Source organism: Tenrec ecaudatus, chromosome 1 (genome assembly GCF_050624435.1).
Source record: "Tenrec ecaudatus isolate mTenEca1 chromosome 1, mTenEca1.hap1, whole genome shotgun sequence".
NCBI classification, from domain to species: Eukaryota; Metazoa; Chordata; class Mammalia; order Afrosoricida; family Tenrecidae; genus Tenrec; species Tenrec ecaudatus.
In genome coordinates this window covers 173,557,099-173,579,185 of record NC_134530.1, presented here as the reverse complement: position 1 = coordinate 173,579,185, position 22,087 = coordinate 173,557,099, and the positions used below count along the sequence as shown (strand labels likewise).

General features: G+C 42.6%; 1 protein-coding gene across 1 annotated transcript in view; it reads left to right on the top strand.

Moving 5' to 3' along the window:
* Positions 1 to 2,379: 2,379 nt before the first annotated feature.
* Positions 2,380 to 22,087, top strand: part of SH2D1B (SH2 domain containing 1B) — a 32,041-nt gene continuing 12,333 nt past the window's right edge. The window contains exon 1 of the mRNA XM_075540455.1: positions 2,380 to 2,513. Coding sequence (XP_075396570.1) covers positions 2,380 to 2,513 — 134 coding nt within the window. The remainder of the gene's footprint in view (positions 2,514 to 22,087) is intronic.

Below are 22,087 nucleotides of genomic sequence, written 5' to 3'. Positions count from 1 at the left end.
AATGTTTATGCCTATGTTTTTTTGTGTTTCTGCCTGTCTAATTACTAATTTCATGACAGATTTCTGTAAGTGGGTTTACTCATGCAAATGGATATGTAACTTTGCCAAACTCCTTTCCTGGAGTTGTAACCACTCTGTATTCTAAACCATGATGTATATATATACTATGTATCATGATAGCATACACACCACAGTGTATTTCAAACTTCTGATGTTCATTACTTGATAGATGAGGAATGGTAAATTCAACATAGTTTCAATCCACATTTCCTTTAATATGAGGGTGAATGAGGGGACTGGGTTTTGAAACAGGAAAATAGTAGCCAAGGCCCTGGGATGACCAAGAGACTAAGAATGCACACAATGATTTTCTAACCTATGTCATGAAGAATTTTTGGGGTGGTGCAAGTGGTTAGGATGCTGTGCTTCTAACCAAAAATTTGGAAGTTCAAGTCCACCTAGAGGTGCCTATTTACTTTCAAAAGCAAATCAGCCATTAAAATCCTGTGAAGTACAGTTCAACTCTGACATACATGGGGTCACCATGAGGTAAAATTGACCAGCTGGTAAAGGGTTTTGCTTCGTTATATCAAAAAGTATCCTCACACCAAGTCTGGTGTCTAATTCAGTCTTTCAACAATAACAATTCTTTCTTCCACCACTCTAAGTCCTTGAGAACTAAATAGTCACTTGCCCAAGGTCACATAAATATCAAGAACAGACACTTGATCTTAGACAAAAGGCTGAGAAGCGATGATAAATAACAAGAACATGAACTTGAATTTGAAAGCATATCTTTCTGATACCAAGGTTCCTTGATTAGTGTAATTCCATTCCACCAACCGAACAGTGGGATTTCCAAGGAAAAACGAAGATTCAGAATGTTCTCTGGAAAGCACAGCCCCAAAGGAGGAGAACAGCTCATAGACAGAAGAGCAAGATGAAATGACTGGGTCAAGCCTACACACATCTCTTGGTAAGGAGAAGTAAGAGTGAGTCATGAGCACATGATTCTATGTTGAGAATTCTATGTGCTCGAAAAATGTAATGTTTATCATAGCTATTTGGTGAGACAGATGAATAAGCAGAGAAATTCAGATATCCTTTATACAGAATCACATGATATACAATAATTGTGAGAGTTAAATAAATGCAATCTGATTAAAAAATTCATTTATAAGTATGTTGTGTCATTTATTCTCTCTGAAATTAATTGCACGTAGGATGGCTTGGTTGCTCAAAAAGGCCTTGGAAGTTGCTCTCATGATGAACTCTCACTGTCAGGTTGCAGAAGTCACATGATTACTTACCTGTCCCCAAAGAGTCAGCTGAACAAGCTGGAAGGTTCTGAGTAGATTTAAAAATATATAATAATAATAAATATTTTCCTCATCAGCACTAGATACTCCCTGGTCTGACAGGGGCTAAGTACCTCTGGCAGGATAGATTTTGTTTTGGTCTTGCTTCATAGGGATACATTTCTGTTGTTCCCCAGGATGGGAACTTTATAGGATTCGAAGATTTTCAAACCAAAGCCAAACGTCTCCTTTCCTTCCTTTAAGAAACATCTTTGCACTTAGTCTGTACACTGAGCTAGTGTTCTCACTTGTTCTAACCCCTCCCCTAAGACACACAGTGCCTGAGGGTATTAAACACAGCCTCTGTCCTCCAGGTAGTTTGTCTTCTCCTTGGTGACTTTTGCTTTTCTTGTCATTTGGCCCAGGGAAGTCTTATTCTTTCCGTTGTATCTGGACCTGTCCGTCTTCATTCAGAATGCAAACTCCCTTTGAAGACCCATTCTGGGTTTAAACTCACTCACTGCTATGAAGTCACTTCTGACTCATAGCAGCCCTGTAGGACACAGTAGAACTGTCCCCTGAGGTTTCCAAGGCTGTACATATTTGTGAGAGCAGAAAGCCCTCTGTTCCTCCCCTGGAGAGGCTGGCGGTTTTGAACAGTAGACCTGGCAGTCAGCAGCCCAGCAGGGCTAATCACAGGCAGCTTCAGCAGAAAATGAGCACCTCTTGTAGCAAAAGCAGTGGTGCCTTCCCTGAGCAGAACCAAGTCGCAACCCAACTCTGCGGATCTTACCTTCAGCACTGGAGCCCCAGCCACTGAGCATCACTGCTCCCTTGTATACTACTCACAGTGGTCCTGTGAGTCAAAGAGACTTTACACTTGAGCCATTTAGACGTTAAAATGTCTGGGTCACTTCATCACCCCACCCTTCTCATTTCCTCCCGCAGAAAAACCTCAGCTCACTCCCACCAGTGAGAAGAGGCACATCTATTTCCAGAGGCTACATCAAGCTAGCTGCTTTCACTTCCCTGTTCAGAATTGACCCTGGGCAAGGCAGCCTTGGATACCAGGGGTGACTCCATGGATCTGCCTTATTACCACGGCTCTTTGACCAAGAGAGATTGCGAGATTTTGTTGCTTAGGGAACAGGTGGATGGCACCTTTCTGCTGAGGGACAGCGAGTCGGTTCCAGGAGCCCTGTGCCTCTGTGTCTCGTGAGTAATCTCATCATCCACACGTTTGGAATTTTACATCGTCTGTAGCAATGGCAAACAAATATAAAAGGAATTGTATTTCACTCTGACTTTGCTGTCTAAAGAGGGGAGTGGGGACTGGGAGAGGAGATATCTTTGCTCTTTATCTGCTCTCTCTCCCTGGTGTAAATGCCACCCAAACAGGCCCTTTGGGCTCCTTGTGGTGGGAGCAAGGGGAGGAGAAGTGGAGAGGTGGTAGAAATGTGTGCCTTCTCGAGCCAGAATCCTGTTTATTTGGTATAGAACAAATTGAGGTCCTTTTGAGCATACAATCTGAGAAACCCAGATTTTATGTGTATTAAGTCACTTCCACTTGCAATATCTAAAATAATAATAATGATAACATTTTTATTTAGATCTGTGAAAGGGCTCCAATAAATACCATCTCCTTTAATACTTCCTGTGAGTAAGGCTAGCATAAACAGCCATCATTTTATAAGTGAGGAGACAGAGACCTGGGTCTCTCAAATGACTTGCTCATGTTAGAAATAAAACAAAACAGAAAATCTGGTCTCTACAGAGTCTAAACTGAGTACGGAATTCTAGGCCAGGGTACCAGAGCTGGTTTGCTGAAGGAATTTGCTTGTGCTCAGTTTCAAAAGCCAACCCAAACAGTCGTTATCTTTTTTATTCTTTTCTTTGTAGAAACTACTGTGGCATTTCTTCTATTTCTTAAAGAAATTGAAACCTAAGTGTCTCCCTGGGAGCTGTGCCAAGAGAAGTCGTTGTCACGATTGATAGAATGGGTGTTGTTATTGTCCTGAACCATCCCCACAGTAGCCGCCATATCTATCAGAGTCACTGGTGCAGTCCCGGTCATCTTGGTGCTTGTCTGGTCCTCTGCTTTAACAAGCATGATGCGCTGCTCCAGGAACTGGTGCCTCTGATGGCAAGTCCAAAGCGCCTGAGATGAACTTTTGAGATCCTCACTTTCGACTGTATATTTCTTCCAAGACAGATTTATTCTTCTGACAGTCCATTTTCAATAGTCTTCCTCAGCACTGTGATTCAATATAATTCAACGTAATCCAAATTAATTCATCCTTTTGCGTTCTTTCTTCACCGGCAATCTTTTGCATGCGTATGAAAATACTGAAAATACCATGGCATGGGTGAGATAGGCTCAACGTGAGATCTTTGCTTTTGAACAATGTCAAGAGGTCTTTTGCAGTTGATTTGCCCAATGAAATACATCGTTTGATTTCAAGACTGCTGTTTGATTATGGATCCAAGTAGAATAAAATCCTTGACCACTTTAAATCATTTCTCTGTCTATCATGTTGTTTATTGGTTCAGTGTTGAAGACTTTTGTTTTCCTAATGTTGGGGTGTAATCCATACTGAACACTACAGTTTTCTGTTTGTTTGGTTTTTTTTTAAACTTTATCAGTAAGTGCTTTAATCCCTCTTCACTTTCACAAGCAAGGATAGGCAAAGGATATGACAATGTGTCACGTGCATATCACAAGTTGTTAGCAAGGCTTCTTCTGATCTTGATGGTGTAGTCTTCTTCATATAATCCAGTTTCTTGGATTATTTGCTCAATATAAAGAGTGAATAAGTGGTGAAAGATATAATGTTACACGCACCTTCCTGATTTTAAACTGTGCAGTCTCTTGTTGTTTTGTTTAAGTGATGGTCTTTTGATCTACATATAAGTTCTGCAGAATAAGTGTTCCAGAATCCCTATTATTTGTAATGTTTTCCATAATTTGATAGGCTAGACAGATATGATTCTTTCTTTAAGTAGTACTGGTGTTAGCAGTATCAGAAAGATAGCCTTAAGATGTTGTCAACTTTCATTTTAAATTGCAAGTGAGTTCGGCATATTTTTATATATTTTTTAGCCATTAGCAATTCCTTGTTTGAGAATTACATATTCATGTCCTTTGCCTATTTTTAGTTTTAGTTGTTTATCTTCCTTTTACTAATTTTTGCCAAATTCAGCATATGAGGGTAGAACATTTCCCCCAAAAAAGTCACACACACAAGAAAACTACAGACTGGTTTCATTTAATATACTTTTAAACGAACTATTAACAAATAGAAGCTCATTAAAGTGAACACACACAATGATCAAGTGTGAACAACAATGAGTTGGATCCCTATTAGGATCCAATTAGGAAAGCTCTTTAAATTAGTGTGAGTTCTTGATTCATTATTAATTTAGCTCATTATTAAATGCATTGATATTAAGAGATCAATAGTTACAATGAAGAGATATTAGATAATTTGATATTCATCAAATTTGATGAAGAGATATTAGATAAAATTAAACATCCTCCCCTCAACTACACACACACACACACACACACACACATTTTCACATGCACATCCACACACATCCACAAGATCCTAATAAGAGAGAGCTAGAAGGATAGCTCCTTAGGGCTGAAACACCAGCTGAACGCTTGAATTCTCATTAGCGTAATGAATGAGACAATGATACTCATTATCGGCACCAACAATGTAATATCTTCCAAGAAGAACTAATGAGCTCAATGAAATTAAAGACACGTGAAAATTGAGAAGGAAGATACAAAGTTATTATTATTTTAATTTGACATGAAATCCAAGGTTAACTGGGTAAAAAAATTAAATAAATAAAAACTCACCAAAAACTTTAGGAAAATTTGATAACGGCATCTCTAGATAAAATTTTAAAACCAATAGCTTTGCTACCTAAAATAAAGTCAGAAAGAACATATCATAATGAACACCCTATTTGCATGAGCAAATTAGTAATACTCAGGAAAGTGTGATATGAAATGTTCAAGAGTAATTTTAAATATATCTACTGGGAAATTTTCAAAAAGATTTAAATGAATAGAATGACTCAATTTTGGAAGCGTATCAGTTCAGCCTATATTAATCTATAAATTCAGAAAAGAAGCAATTCCTTTTCATTTTTTATAATTTGCTGCAGGGACGCTAAAACCAGTCCAGGTTGGATATGGAACAAGAAAGCTGCTGGGATAGCCAGAGACACTTTATTATTTATTTGTTGTTATAGTTTCATTTTTCCAGAGACATTTTATAAAGGGATGTTTCTACTAAATTTTAAAATATGTTATAAATGAATTGGATCCCTACAGATATCAAAAGAGTTTGGTTCTCACAGATCAATAGGCTAGAATCCAGAATCAAGCAATAAGGTCAACTACTTATAGAATTTCAATCCAATCTCACTGCCACTGAGTCAATGTGACCTCAGAGTGGCCTTGTAGGACTGGGTAGAACTGCCTCTGTGAGTTTGCTAGACTGCAACTCTTTACTGGAGTAGAAAGCCCCATCTTTCATGGAATTTAGCATATGCTAAAAAGAGCACTTGAAATCAATGAGGCAAAGATGAGTGGATATTAATAGTGTTTGGATAGTTGGCTAGTCACATTTTACAAAAGTAAAATTAAATCCCTTAAAGTAAATCAATTTAAAATTGTTCTAATACTTAGCCTACTTTTAAAAAATCATTTTATTGGGGGCTTCTACAACTCTTACCACAATCCACCCATCCATCCATTGTGTCAAGGACATTTGTGCATTTGTTGCCGTCATCATTCTCAAAACATTTGCTTTCTGCTTGAGCCCTCGGTAGCAGCTCCGCATATTTCGCCCTCCCTCCCTGCACCCCGTCCCTCATGAACCTTGAAAACGTATAAATTATTATTATTTTGTCATATCTTACACTGTCCGATGTCTCCCGTCACCCACTTTTTTTTAGTCCATCCCCTATGGAGGAGGTTATATGTAGATCCTTGTAATCGGTTCCCCCTTTCTACCCCACCCTCCCAGTGTTGCCATTCTCAGCACTGGTCCTGAAGGGATCATCTGTCCTGGATTCTCTGTATTTCCAGTTCCTATCTGTACCAAGGTATATCCTCTGGTCTAGTCAGATTTATAACATAGAATTGGGATCATGATAGTTTCAGGGGGGGAGGGGTTGGACATTAAAGAACTAGAAGAAAGTTGTATGCTTCAATGGTGCTATACTGCACCCTGGCTGACTTGTCTCCTCCCCATGGCCTTTCTGTAAGGGGATATCCAGTTACCTACAGATGGGTCTTGGGTTCCTAATCTGAACTCTCCCTCATTCATAATGATTTGATTTTTTGGTTCTTTGATGCCTGATACCTGATCCTTTCAGCACCTCATGGTCACACAGGCTGGTGTGCTTCTTCCAGGTGGGTTTTGGGTCTCCACTCCATAGTCTCTTTCATTCACAGTGATAAGATATTTTTGTTTTTTGATGCCTGATACCTGATCCTATCGACACCTGGTGATCACACAGACTGGTGTGCTTCTTTCATGTGGGCTTTGTTGCTTCTGAGCTAAATGGCTGCTTGTTTACCTTCAAGCCTTTAAGATCTCAGACACTATATCTTTTGATAGCCGGGTACCATCAGCTATCTTCACCACATTTGTTTATGCACCCATTTGTCTTCAGCAATTGTGTTGAGAAGATCAGCATCATAGAATGCCAGGTTAATGGAATGAATTGTTCTTGGGTTGAGAGAGTACTTGAGTAGAGGCCCAATGTCCATCTGCTATCTTAATACTAAACGTATAAATATATGCACAGATATCTATTTCCCCATCCCCATATATAAATATATTTACATAAATACATGCCTGTATTTAGACCTCTATAAATACCCTTTGCCTCCTAGTTCTTTCCTCTATTTCCTTTTACTTTCCTCTTGTCCCACTATCATGCTCAGCCTTCATTTGGGTTTCAGTAATTCCTCTCAGTTACATTACCCTTGATCATGCCCTATCAGGCCTCCAACCCCCTCCTCACCACTGATTTGGATCACTTGTTGTTCCCTTGTCCCTGGATTTGTTAACACCACTTCCTTTCCCCACCCCCCATCTCCCCCTCTCCCATGTCCCAGGAACCATCGGTCCCATTGTTTTCTCCTCTAGATTGTTCATCCAGCCTATCTTATTTAGACAGATCTGCAGAGATAATAACATGCACAAAAACAAGACAGAGCAAAATAAAGCAAGAAAAGAAAACAACAACAACAAAAAGCCAATGACAAAAAGCAACCACAAAGAAAAGCCTGTAATTAGTTCAAGGACTGTTTGTTGGTCTTTAGGAGTGTTTTCCACTTGAGTCTGATGGGGTGCCAAGCCCTGGTCCCAAAGTCCATTTGTGGTATTTCCTGGGGTCTTCCTTGCTTTGTTACCATTGCTGTTCTCTTCCACGCCCTTAGTGCTTTGCCTCAGTGTGGTGGGATCAGATCGGGTGAAATTCCCACACTGTGTCTCCAGTGTTGTCCCCTGTAGGGCTATGGGTCAGTGAGGGGTGTAAAGTCTCATAGAGGGGTTGGCCATGCAGTCTTATCTGAGGATTGGCTGCTTTGAGCAGGAATACCATCCTCAAAGTTTGGTGGGCCAGGATGTGCTCCAATTTCTCTTCCTCCCCCTTCATGTGCTCCCGTGTGCTCTGATCAGGCATGTCCCTCTCCCTGAGCTACAGCTTCAGTGCTATCCTCTGAAGTGAATTCTTCTGGGAGGAGGGGAAGGTGTCCACGTAGTTGGGACTTGGGCTGAATACTTAGCCTATTTTTAAAAAATGAAATCACATGTATTAAAAGAAAACATAAATTATTGTAAAATAGCCCTAGATATCCCCTTACAAAAGGGTTGCAGAGAGGAGACGAGACAGTCAGGGTTCAGTACAGCAACAATGAAACACACAACTTTCCTCTAGTTCCTAAATGCTTCCTCCTCCCCTCCCCCACTATCATGATCCCAATTCTACCTTACAAATTGGGCTAGACCAGAAGATGTACACTGGCACAGATAAGAGCTGGAAACACAGGGAATCCAGGACAGATGAACCCTTCAGGACCAGTGGTGAAGGTGGTGATACTGGGAGGGTAGAGGGAAGGTGGGGTAGAGAGAGGGAACCAATGACAAGGATCTACATATAACCCCCTCCCTGGGGAATGGTCAACAGAAAAGTGGGTGAGGGGAGACTTTGGTCAGTGTAAGACATGGAAAAATAATGATTTATAAATTATCAGGGGATAGTGAGGGAGGAGGTGGGTATGGAGGGAAAAATGGGAACTGATACCAGGGGCTCAAGTCAAAAGAAAATGTTTTGAGAATGATGGTGGAAACAAATGTGCAAATGTGCTTGACAAAATGGATGGATGGATTGTGATAAGGGTTGTATGAGCCCCCTATAAAATGATTAAAAAAAGAAAACCATAAATTAAAAACAAATGAACAAAAAACAAATGTGGTTTACACAATTGATGTATGTATGGATTGTGATAAGAGCTGTATGAGCCCCTAATAATTATTGAACCCCTAATGATTAAAAAACAAATAGTCCTGGAATGGAGATGGCCTTTCAAAGAAAATAAATAAATAAACTAAGATGCAGAAGTCAAAAAAGAAATTAATTGTAAATATGACCACAGTAAAAAATAGTTTAAAACAATAAAAAAATTATTGACAAACAAAAACATTTTATTAACACTAAAAGGTTTTTTTAAAAATCATTTCACAAACCAAAAATCACACAAGCAGGAGATTCTCAGAACGAATAGGAATATGAGGAAAAAGAGACGGAAAAATGCTAGTGTTCACTCACAACTAAAGAAATAAAAATGAAAAGAAAATCCAGTTGCCTTCTTTTAAAATTTTTAATTTACTTTGATCTAGTCAAGGCACCAGAAGCCAAACTTGCTGCCATTGTGCCAAAGTCGACACATAGCAGCCCTGAAGGACAGGGAAGACCCGCCCCTGTGAGTTTCTAAGACGGTAACTCTCTACGGGAGTAGAAACTCCTGTCTTTCTCCCCAGGAGCGGCTGGTGGTTTTGAATGGCTGACCACTAGATTAGCAGCCCAACACCTAACCACTACCCCACAAGGGGTCCTTATTCATTCGATGAAGGAGAATTTAAACTGTGACAATACACAAAGGAATTAGTGTTACACACTCAGACATGACCCCTTTGATAATGTGGCCAAAATATAAAATACATGGATCGAACTTTTGACTCAAAACTTCACTAGTTAAAGTTGATCTTCAAGTTACAGCTGCACAAAAACAAACAAAGCTCTCTATCATCAAGTCAATACCAACTTACAGTAACCGTATGGGACAGGGTAGAACTGCCCTTGTGAGTTTCCAAAGCCCACACAGCTACACAAATTCAAAATGGCCTGTATAGCCCATCAAAGGGCATCCAGATAGTCAGGGTACTACTAACCATGCAAACACAAAGCTGGGTAATTCCACAGAAAGTACAAAAATATCTTCATAATCTATTTTGTGAAAAGTGAACTGTATAAAGTAGGATCCCATTTATCTTAAAAATAGTTATCTTGTGGTCCAAAAGGTTTTCAATGGCTAGTTTTTGGAAAGTAGATCATCAGGACTTTCTTCCAAGACTCCCAGAGATGGACTTGAACTTCCAACTTTTCAAGTTAGTAGAATGGTTATGGATATTATATATATATCACTGCTGAAATGTTTTATGTGTACACAAATTATTTTTATAATTAAAAAAATATTTGTGAAAGTGTAGTGAGTCCTTACTATTTTGCAAAGCACTATGCCAAGGTGTGGGAGAGTTCTAAAGAGATTCAAATAGGTAACTCCCAGTTTTTCTCAGAGACCTGACATATGCAAATAAATAAGACAAAGTACTGTATGAGATAAAAATCCTGTTACATGTACATGAAGAGCATTTCAGGAAGATAACGGGGTAGGATTTAGAGTTCTAGAGGTAGAATATTTTAATGCAAAATGAATCAAATAAGGTTCTGAGATGTCATTTTGAAAGCACCTTTTGGAAAACTCAGTTGAGATAAAATACTGGGGCTTAGAAAAATTCTTCCGTAGTAAGAGGGAGAGAGGGACTGTGTCTGTGCTGGGGAGTGACAAGACTAATGCTGCGTCTTAGAAACATCAGTGTGATATGGAGCCTGGGAGAGATGACGCTGTTAGGCCACTGGATAGAAGATGTGGGAAGAACTAGCTATGGTGAGCCATTGGAGTGGAACAAAGAAGACGGTGCATGGGGCGTGATAGACACAGGACAGGCTTTGACCAAATACTGAAGGCATGTGGTCTACGTTGAAAATCTCTTTGAGATTTGACATTTATGTTCTGTGGTCCATTTAAAGTAAAGGTCACTAAGAACTGTTAATCACAGTGATAAATCAAATAGAGAGACAAAAATAAATGTGTGTTGGGTACCTACACATGACCAACCCTCACTCTACTTCTTGCCCATATCACTGAAAAATGCAAACAAAATTTTAAGTACCCTCAGGCTCTGGCGTCTTTGTCTCAGCCTCTGGTATCCATCTGGCATGGCCTTTGCTGTGGCTGCCACTGCAGGTAGGGCTTTTGAATATGTTCCTCTGGTGGTTATTCTCCCTTGAGGGTTCTGGGAGTTCTCTTTTCCTACTTCTGAGATGCCTTTCTTATAGCCAGAGAAATGGCAGAGTTGATCTAACTTATGTGCATGGTCCCACTCAATCATTCGGTGGGACTTATGGAGACATGGATAGAAACATCATATTGAGAAATTTCACTTTACCAAATCCTACCTCCACCATGGTTCCTTATAAAAAGTTAACAAGCAGTTCAATACCAATGACCCCCCAAACAAACCCCCGCCACCAAGTCAATTCCAACTCATACAGCCAGATAGGGCCAAGTAGGACTCTCCTTAGGGTTTCTGAGACTATAGCTCTTTATAGAAGCAGGCAGCCCCAGCTATCTCCCATAGAGGGGCCAGTGAGTTTGAGTCATCAACCTCATGGTTAGCAAGGCGATGCTTAACATAGCGAGCCACCAAGACTACTCCATTTAATGCAGGGTGTTCTTTTTTTAAGATTATTTAAATCCAGTTGCTGCCAAATTGATTCTAATTCATGAAATCCCCCAAATGTCAGAGTAGGGCTTTCTAAGGCTGATCATTTTCTAAGTAAAGTGCCAGGCCTTTCTCTGTAGATTTCTTCTGAAATCTACCTGGACTTGAACCTCCAACTTTCTGATTAGCAGCCAAACATATTAACAATTTGCACCACCCAGGAATAATTTAGGATCTTTCATGTATCAGGAACTGTGCTAAAAATGCTTGGCCGATGTCCATAGCACAAACTCAAAGCCTAGCAACTAAAACAACAGCGAGAAGCTAACTGCGCAGTCACCAAGTAGATTCCAATTCAGAGAGACTCTATAGGATGGGGTAGAGCTGCCCCTGTGGGTTTCTGAGACTGCAACTCTCTGCAGGAGAAAGTGTCAACTTTGTAGCCCGGAGGAGCTGGTGCCTTTAAACTACTAATCTCATGGTGAGCAGCCCAATGGGTAACCCACTGCACTACCAGGACAGGTGAGGAAGTAGACAGACACCGTGATTCTGTCTGACAGCCCTGACGCTGGGGTTCCGATGGGAAAGCAGAGTGAATTGTGATTCATTCAGCAAGGAATGGGGAGCCTGACCTTGAAGGCTAAATGGGACCTTCCTACTTTCCTGCCTTTATTCAACAAGCAGATTCGGAGTGTCTATTGGGCTCCAGGCATGATCCGACACACAGGCGAAACAGAGACAAATGTGACAGGCAGTGGTCCTGCCCTTGGAAATGTACATCCTAGTGGGAGGAGACAATGTGGCAAAATCAAAACAGAGCCACATGCCAGGGAGGGATAGAGAGGTTGCTCTGGGTTGGGTAGCAGGAAGGGCTCCTCCGAGGAGATCAGGTGTTCAAAGAGCAATCAGTGCACCAATAAACAGCCCTGCGTGGACAGAGCCCAAAGCACTGTCTCCAACACAGGTCTTTGCCTGATTCCCACACTTACGTAGTAAGAGCCACCACATAGCTTTATGTGATCCAAAACGGTTCTATGTTACACTTCAATTGTTCTTTGCAAAATTGTTTGCAGCGGGCAACGTGAGTCCTCTTTCCTGAGGAAGTTGGAAGCTCTACTTGAATCATTTCCTGAAGACCAAATTGTTTATATGTGAGGGGATTTTGTGGAGGCGACATCTGACCCATCTCCATACCAATCTGAAGGCCAATTGTCACAAAGCAGAAGTCAGATATGCCACGGTTCCCCATCTTTTTTCGCCCTATTCTGAGAGCATTCTGGAATTCCCTCTGCTGCTGCTGCTACTGCAGGCAGGGGGCCTCAAATTTACTTTGCTGGTGGCTCTTCTTCCTCATGGTCCTGGGGATTTTCCCCGTTTCTGCTTCTAAAAGCAGTCCCTTAAGCATCAAGGAGTGGCCTGTAGGCACACATTTTGCTGTTTTGCCTTCCATCAGACCATACCCCCAAGGAAACAAAGGATGGTGACTCGTTTCTCTAGTAAAGTGGAGACTCAGAGTACATTCCACTTTAATCCTGTTCATTAGCATAACAGAATTTCCTCCAAAATGAGATTATAACCACAGGCATAGAGGTTGGAAATGACAATAGATCACAAAAGAGATTTTGGCTGGAAGGGCCATATGAAGAAATGTCTCTTTATCACAATGTGCTGTCTCCTGCAGTCTTAGTAGGAACAGCTCCAAAGAAGTAGGTTCAAGGTGGCAACCTTGGTATCAGAACAAAGTCACTAGAGGGGCTGGGGGATTTGAGGACTTGACAGTGAATCACGTCATTCTGCCTCTCTGAGATAAGCTGTCCCTTGTGTGCTGCATCAGGACAGTGACACGCCACTTCCATGCTTTCACAGGTCAAAGCGAAGACACGGAGGAGTTAGACCTAACGGAAGGAAGTCACAGAGAGCTGACTTAACAGCACACTGACCAGAAAGCTATGTGGTGACCGTGGACAGGAAATGCTCTTGATCTTGCAATATGATAGAACTTCCAGGAAAAAAAATGAACACACAAGACTAACGCTAAAAAAATAAATAAATCTACCGTGGAGGATGGTTGTATAAATATCAGTAGGCTGGATCTGTGTCTGCCCTTAGGATCAAGAGAATTAATATTGAGTATTCAGAGGAGCAAAGGAATCATCTGTGGGTGGGAGGGTGAAGTGGGGGCTTTCTACACTCACCAGAAGACCGAGAAGTTTCTGCACCCAGAAACCCGGCATTGCTTCACCACAGCAAGGGAGGAAAACACAGTGACCAAGAGATGTAGGTGAAAAAAAAAAAAGAGAGATGTAGGTGATTCACTGGAGCTCTGAGACTAGGTGGGTTGGAAGTCTCTAGAATCCAGGGAGGAGACGTTTAAACTCTTGTGTTTTATAAAGATAACTCAAGTGTGTTGCGGAATTACTTCCAGAGAAATGAGTAGAGAAGAAAGCAGAAATCCCTTTAATCAATTCGCTCAGAAATCACCCTCTTGAAATGTTCGCCCAGAGCTCTGCAGATCACGCTTGATGCTGTGGAGGGAGAACACGGTACGGCAGCCTCCTTGGCTCTCCTTTGCTTCCACTGGGAAGGAGGAGAGCCCATCTCTCCCCGGCTCCGGGCCACTTGCCAACAAGGCAAAGGTGAGGCATGCCTCTACCCTCCAGCTTTCTTTTTTTCACTTTAAAAAAGCTGTGCATGTAGGCATCACTGCAAAGAGGACATACCCTTTGAATAAATAATATTAATAAGGGAGATGCGTTCATTTCTGCACATGAACGTTTAGGTCAAGCTTAGTGTCGTTTGAAAACGCGAAACTCAGAAGCAGCCTTAGCTTTCACTCAGACAGTGTCAGCTGTCTGAAAGCAGCTGAGTCCATGCCGAGAGGACGCTTCAATTTTCCAACCACAGAACTTTCTCATGAAGAGACGCCTCTTTCAGATTTGCCTGGACCTTCACTGTAGCCTACTGTGCTCCTTTGACCCGTGCCCGTCGAGTCCCACATACTCACTTTCCTTCTACATATTTCTAATGTGACTTGTAGAACATATATTGCCCTCCATCATTTGCAGCTTCTCCTGTTTCTAGGGAACCTACACTTCCAGCTGTGGTACGTGTTGCCCATGGGCGGGGACTTGTGCAACCGTGTGCGTCTAAAGACAGAGTGCCGCATCCCAGCACTTCTTCCACCAGGCTCTACCTGGAATATATATGTGTGTCTCCCCAAATCGTATCAAGGCCTCACACTTCTAAGGAGCATTCTGGCTGCTCTTCCTCCAAGACAGATTTTCTTGTTCATCTGACACTCAAATGCACCTTCATTATTTCTCACCAACACCATAAATGAAATGTATCGATTCTTTCCCAGTCTTCTTTATGGATTGTTCAGTTTTTGAAATGAAAATACTACGGCTTGAGTCAGGCGCACCTGAGTCCTCAAAGTGACATCTTTTCTCTTAGACACTAGAAGAGGCCTTGTGCAACAGATTGGCGCAGGGCAGTCTTCTTTTTGATGTCGTGATTACTGCTTCCATGAGTGTTGAGCTAGGATCCAGGGGAGAAGAAACCTTTGACCACCCCATCCTTTCTGCATTGATGATGGTGGAGCCTCTTGATCCTGGGTGAGGAGTTTTGCAGAACATAAATAGCTGTTGTATGTTCATATAATGGAGTGCCACGCAGCAGTGGATAATCAAACTACAAAAATCTAACCATAAGAACGAATCTCACAGATACATGGTTGACCAAGGCAAGCCAAACAAGCAAAATCCAAAACATAAAATTGATGATGTTAGAAGCCACAGGCGTAGCTTCAGAGGGCTTTTAAAAGAAAGATAAAACAGAATCCACACAGATCCACATCTCAGACGAGGGTTTACTCCCCAAAAGATGCAATAAGGAGCGAGTGCCCAGAAGCAGAAAGACAAACCACTCAATTTTAACAAACAAGCTAAGGATTTGATAGACGCTTCTCCAAAGTTTTGCTGAGATGATCATATGTTTGATCATTAATGTACTTGGGGATGAATTTTATTAATGAATTTTGTAATATTAAACCTGCCTTTTCTATAATAAACTCCACCTGGCCATGATTATTTTAGCATATTAAGAAAGTTGTTTGGGGGGAAAATTCATTATCTTTGAACCTCACTTTACCACAAAGTTTTTGAAGCCCTCTTATATATTTCAGAATGAAGGTTACAGGCAGTTTTTGAATTTTGCATCTACTCTCACAAGTAAGATTCGTGTATCACCTTCCCTTATCAAGCTGTGCCTGTCTGGTTTCAGTGGGGATTCGAGTAGCATATAAAGATGACTGAGAGGAAGGGTGTGGGAAAGTGAACCACTTCTGCTTGCTGGCCTCCCTGAGGGCTGCTGGAGCCCAGGGATCCGCATGGCTTCACCCACATTGGCTTGTGATCTTCCTGCATTCTGCATCATTGCACGTGGTTGCGTGGGTCTGGGGAGGGACTTGGGGACTGGGATCAGACTTGTGGATGTGGGTTGGACTGGACCGGGGTGTTTTCTTAATGCGTGATTGCTACTTGGTGTAGAGGTCTTTCTTCTACCCCATGGCCTGTGTTTCTCTGGTCAACCGGCCTAACACAGTGTGGGGCCTGGGAGGGGGGTACTGGACCATGAGGGCGGGGAGGAGAAGCTTGTCCAACCTCAGCCTTATTTCAGCTTGTCTTCTTTGGCCGGCTTGAGGCCAGATGTGTCCATGCAGTTGGTTCGGTTGTTTTCTGGAGGGGGCATGGGAAGAAAGGGTTTTGAGTCTTAAACATTTCTTTGGTTGTTCCTAACTGAATGGTGGGAGTGAGTATGGTGGGTTTCTTGAACTTCTCCGAGGCCTGCTGCTTGGCCAGAGGGGCTGGCCGGGGGGCCAGGTCTTGGCTTCATACAGCCTGAGGCCCAGGGCCCCACTGGCTGTGAATGGGATCGTTTACATAGCAGGGGATTGAATGTGACTGTTTTGAGAATGTGTTTAGGATCTGACTGTACTAGGATTATATTGATTTTTTCCTACCTGTTGTTGTGGATAGAGTGTGTGATACAGGTGATTGTTGGGAAGTATGAATAGAGAGAGTTTGTAAGCCTACTGCCGGTGCCTTAAGTGATCAGGGCATTGACAGTGGAAAAGACTTGTAAGGGAGCTGTTGGCAGATGAAGGAGGGAGAAGGGAGCCCTTTGACCTTTTACATTTTTTGAATTGGTGGTTTGTGCTGCTGCTAGAAGAGTGTGGAACCATAGGGTGGGGGTGCTCTTCTCTCTGGGACTGAATGTTGGAGGGAGCCCGTGGGCAGCCTGGGATGCTTACTGGGTGGCCATCTGGATCCACTTGAGTGGAGGTGGGAGAGATGCAGTGGTCGAGAGATGCGTTAACTCTGACCACTGGCACCCAGGGACCTGGTTCACGGAGACTGGGGCAGAATTGAGAGCAGGTTGGCTGGTCTGAGCAGGTTGGGGAGTTGGGCAGAACTTGAGCCTATGGCATGAACTAGCCCAAGGAGTCTAGGGTTGTTGAGAATTTGTGAGAGGGCCCGTGGTCAGGGGGCAGGATGGCCAGTAGACACCCTGGTGGGTTAGCCAGAACTCGGTCAGGTGAAGATAAGATTTTTGATTCCATATATCGGTACATCTTGCTGCTGACTTTGTGGACTATTTTTACTTTGCTTGTGGTGGCAGACTCACAGGGTTCTAACTGGAATGAAGATTCTTCACATCAAAGAGCATTTTTGTGTTCTCAGAGTGCTGGGTTAGCAGGTGTGGGCAGTGTGGAAGTGGGATGCTCAGACTGAGGTGGGATGGAGGCATGAAGAGGCTGGCTTTCAAACTTTTCAGGGCAGGGGGCCTGCTGCTAGGATTGCTGGACTGGGGTATAGGTGTTCACACAGCTGCAATAGTTAAGCATAGAATATTTCCATTTTACTCACTTATGGAATATTGTTTTTAGGTGAGACTGGCACATTTTCAGTTGTGTGCATTTTGCATTTGTCCTGATGGCAACAAGCATGATTTTATTATAGCTTTGTTTAAATATTCTGTATGGCTAGAGGGTCGTGTGAGTATGTCTGGTTGATAAGGGTGGTCTGTTGTGGTGGCATGATTTCATGTCAACTTTAAGAGATGTGGGGTGGATTTGGTCTTTCAGTCTGGTCAAGACCTGGTGACCTTGATTGGAGGTATGACCAAGATGTGTTGCTCTCTGGAAACTGGTGGTCTCGCTCTATCTCTGCTTGCTGGCCACCCTGGAACTGCAATGTTTTCCACTGACGTTGGATCCACAGGGCTTTGCACACATTGGCTAGTGGCCTGTGGTCTTCCTGCATACTGCGTCGCTGTGTGTGGCTGTGTGGGTTTGGGGAGGGACTTGCAGACTAGTGTCAGACTTGTGGACATGGGTTAGATGGGCCTGAGATATTTGCTTGATGTATGGTTGCTTCTGATATGAAGCTCTTTCTTGCACATAAAAAAAAAAGGAAAATGGAGGCAAGATTGGGAGTTTTGGGAGGGGGGCTCCCTTCTCACCATTGTCATGACCAATGCGGGTTTGTACCGCAGTGCAGCACAGCCATCTCACTCACTCCAACTGAGAATATCTATTAGAAGCCCACAAGCAAGAAGGCTGACTGCACCTCAACAGGGTTTGATGGCCTGTCTTAAATCTAAATGCATAAGGAGCATATACTTTTTAGTTTGGAATTCACACCCAGGCTGGGGTGTGGAGTCATGCACAGATGTTTTATATTAACTCAAGTTTCAAGATAATCACAGGGAAACAATTGTTGACCATGAGCAAGTAAACAGAACAATAATATTTTTAAGTCTTTGGCCAGACTCAGGATGTTTTTATTGACTTATCAGATAACCCATCTTTTTTGTTCATTTAAAATTTTTGAAATTTTATTTTGTTGTTATGGGAAATGTATACAGCAAATCATGCACCAATTCAGCAATTTCTACATGAACACTTTAGTGACATTGGGGACCTAGCCTTTTGATTACAGCAGTCAGACTCTTAAGAGTTATTTGATCCCAAGCAACTAGACAGACAGCCTGTCTACCATCCATGAGTCATATATAACCCCTTCCATATATACATCTTAAAAGCCACTACAACAAAGAAGACCTCATCTCAGATCTTTTTCTTTTCTCTATATATTTTTCAAGATGTGGGGAGAGGGAGAAGCTCACTCACTTGCTGCCACACAAGTGTGCTAGGTCACCCCAAATCAACAAACACTCCTATCAGAGTGATATAAGTGAGCTTTATTGGAAATTCAAGTCAAGAAGAGGGGAGAGGGCATGTATGTCTCAAAGAAGGTGATTCCATTTCTGTTGGTAAGAGCAACCTTTCATGGGGGTACTGGGGCAGAGTTACCTGGCCCTTCTCCTGACGGTATTTCCAAAGACAAAGCCTTGCCATCCTTGCCTCTAAGGAGCACTCTGGCCGTACTTCTTCCAAGACAGATTTGCTTGTCCTTTTAGCAGTCCATGGTACTTTCAACATTCTTCTCCAGAATCACAACTCAAATGCGTCTATTCTTCTTCTTTATTCGACGTCCAACTTTCACAGGCATATGAGGCAATGGGAAATACCATGGCTTGGGTCAGGTTCACTTTATTCCTCAAAGTAACATCCTTGCTTTTTAAAATATCAAAGAAGTCACGTGAAGCAGATTTACTTAACTCGCTTTTTGCTCTCTTGACTACTGCTTCCATGAGTATTGATTGTAGAACCTAGCAAGATACAATTCTTGACAACTTCAACCTTTTCTCTATCTGTCATGGTATCTATTGGTCTAGTTGTAAGGACTTTGGTTTTAGTTACATTGAGTTGTTTCTGTGCCGAAGCCTGCCATTCTTGAACTTCATCAGCAAGCACTTCAAGTCGTCCTCACTTTACGCAAACAAGGTGTGTCATCTGCATATCACAGGTTGTTAATATGCCTTCCTTTGATTCTGATGCCACCTTCTTCTTCATATAATCCAGTTTTGCTGATGACTTTCTCAGTATATCATCATCAGAACAAGTATGTGAAAGGATACAGCCCTGACACACACCTTTCCTGATTAAAAAAAAAATTGTGTGTGTCAGCCTAACCAAATACAAGGTGTTGAATGGACCAGGTAGCAGACACTAAGGAACAAAAACAATAATTGTGTGATCACCTTCCTCACATAAACGCTGAAGACGAATGTGTGCATAAGTAAGTGTGATGAAGAAGGCTTATGGTGCCTGGATACTGAGAGATATAGCGTCTGGGGACTTAAAGGCTTGAAAGTAAACAAGCAGCCATCTAGCCCAGAAGCAACAAAACCCACACGGAGGTAGCACACGAACATGTGTGATCATGAAGGGCAGAGGAGACCAGGTCTCAAACAACAAAGGCGGCGGAGGGGGCGAGGGGGTGAATCACATCACCGTGAATGAGGGGGAGTGCATGATGGGGACCCAATGCCCATCTGTAGACAGCTGGACATCCCTTCCAGAGGGGTAGTGGAGAGGAGATGAGTCACTCAGGGTTCAGTGTAGCAACAATGAAACTCACAACCTTCCTCTAGTTCTTGAACGTTTCCTCCCCTCCCAATTATCATGACCCCAATTCTACCTTGCGGACCTGGTTAGACCAGAGGATGTACAGCGGTGCAGTAGGGATCTGGAAACACAGGGAATCTAGGACGGATGAACCACTAAGGACCAGAGGTGGGAGTGGCGAGACTGGGAGGGAAGAAGGTGTAGAAAGGGAGAACCGATCTTGGGGATCTATGTGTAACCTCCTCTCTGGGAGATGGACAATGGGAAGGTGGGTGAGGGGAGACGCCGGGCAGTGTAAGATAAGATAAAATAATTATTTATAAACTATTAAGGGTGCAGGGGGAAGGGCGGAGCAGGAAGGGAGGGGGATGGAAGAAAAGGAAACCCAGCTGATTCCAGGAACCCAAGGGGAAAGCGAATTTTGAGAACGACGAGGGCAACAAATGTATAAGGGTGCTTTGCTCAATTGATGGATGTATGGATTGTGATAAGAGTTGTATGACCCCCAATAAAAACATTTTTTAATTAAAAAAATTGTGTGTGTGTGTGTGTGCGCGCGCGCACGCGCTTGAGTTACTGGTGAAGAATTTTTTTCATATTTTTAAATATTTCTTTTAAACCATTTTAGTGGGGGTTTGTACAACTCTTATCACAATTCATGCATGTATTGGTGCTCCAGTGGCGCAATTGGTTGGTGCACGGTACTTCTACACCTTTCCTGATTTTAAACCATGCAATTTCTTCGTGCTACTTGCACAAGTGACTCTTGTCTTGATCCATGTACCAGTTCCAGATGAGCACAATGAAGTGTTCTGGAATTCTTCTCAAGATTATCCATAGTTTATTATGGTCCCCGTAGCTCAGTGCCTTTGTGTAGTCAATAAAACATAAGTAAACATCTTTTTTGTATTCTGTTTTGAGCCAAGATAAATCTGGCATCCGCAGTGATCCTCCGTGGTCCAAGTCCTCTTCTGAATCTGGCCTGACCTTCTGCTATCTCCCTGTCAAAGTGGGGCTGCGACGAGGTTCCAGGCTCTTTGGCAACATTTGACTTGCCTGTTTTATCAATGATACTGTTCTTTAATGTGAGTGTTCTGTTGGGTCACTTTTATTTGGAATGGACACAAATATGGGTCTCTTCCAGTCAGTTGGCCATGTAGCTGTCTTCCACATTTCTCGGCAGAGAGGAGTGAGTGCTTCCAGTGCCCCCATACCTTGCTGAAACCTTTCGATTGGTATTTCATCAATTCCTGAAGCCTTGCTTTGGGGCAATACTTTCAATGACACGGAAATTCAGGAACTTCTTAAATAACTGTTGAAAGAAAGATGAGTCTTATCATTATTCAGACTGTGGGTGAGGCCAAACCCAGGAATGATTTATTTCACAAGGACATTGGCAACGTCTCAGGCTTCTGAAAGATAATCAGTAAACGCTTGCAAATATTTCGTGCACCCAATTCCACATGGCTTCTTTGTCAAAGTATGTGGATGGGTACCAGGAGATAGCAAGTTATAAACTGTGGCCACCGACCTTAAGACCTCTCCTGAGAGGATGTGCTGCCCGTGCCAGGGACTTCTACTGGCAATGCTGCTTGTATCTGTAGCCCAGTTCCTGAACCAGGTCTTGGATGGATGCGAGCTGTTGCTCTGACCAGGTACTTGCTCTCAGGTGCAGCAGGTACTTGTGTGGCTGGAAGCATTCTTTAGCTCCAACACTTGCATCTGCAAGAAGAGCATACATCTCTCCGGGCTGCTCTGTCGTGGCTGCTGTCAAGCTCCAGCACGCTCTTTTCGCTGCTGGAGGGTGAGGCCAGGCTCAGGCCATTCAGGTTGGGCTTGAAGTGTTAGGTGTGCGCTGTAGAGGAACCACAAATGTCTCTCTTTTTTTTTTATTGTCTCCTGAAAGCACGCAATCATCACAGCCTACAGAGTAAGCACGAGAGCTTGATGTCCCAGAGTAAATGGATTAGCTTCTTTTCTAATTATGCTATGCAATGCCCTGAGACACAAGGTTTAGTCCTTTGAAATAGAGTCCAAGTTCTTAGAAAGGTCAGCAATGAGCTGTATCCAGGGTCCTAGGAGTACCTTCCCAGCCCACCTCGTTTCTCCTCCACCTCGAGGCCAAAGAGTTTTCCAAAACCCAGGAGACTCAGGGCAGG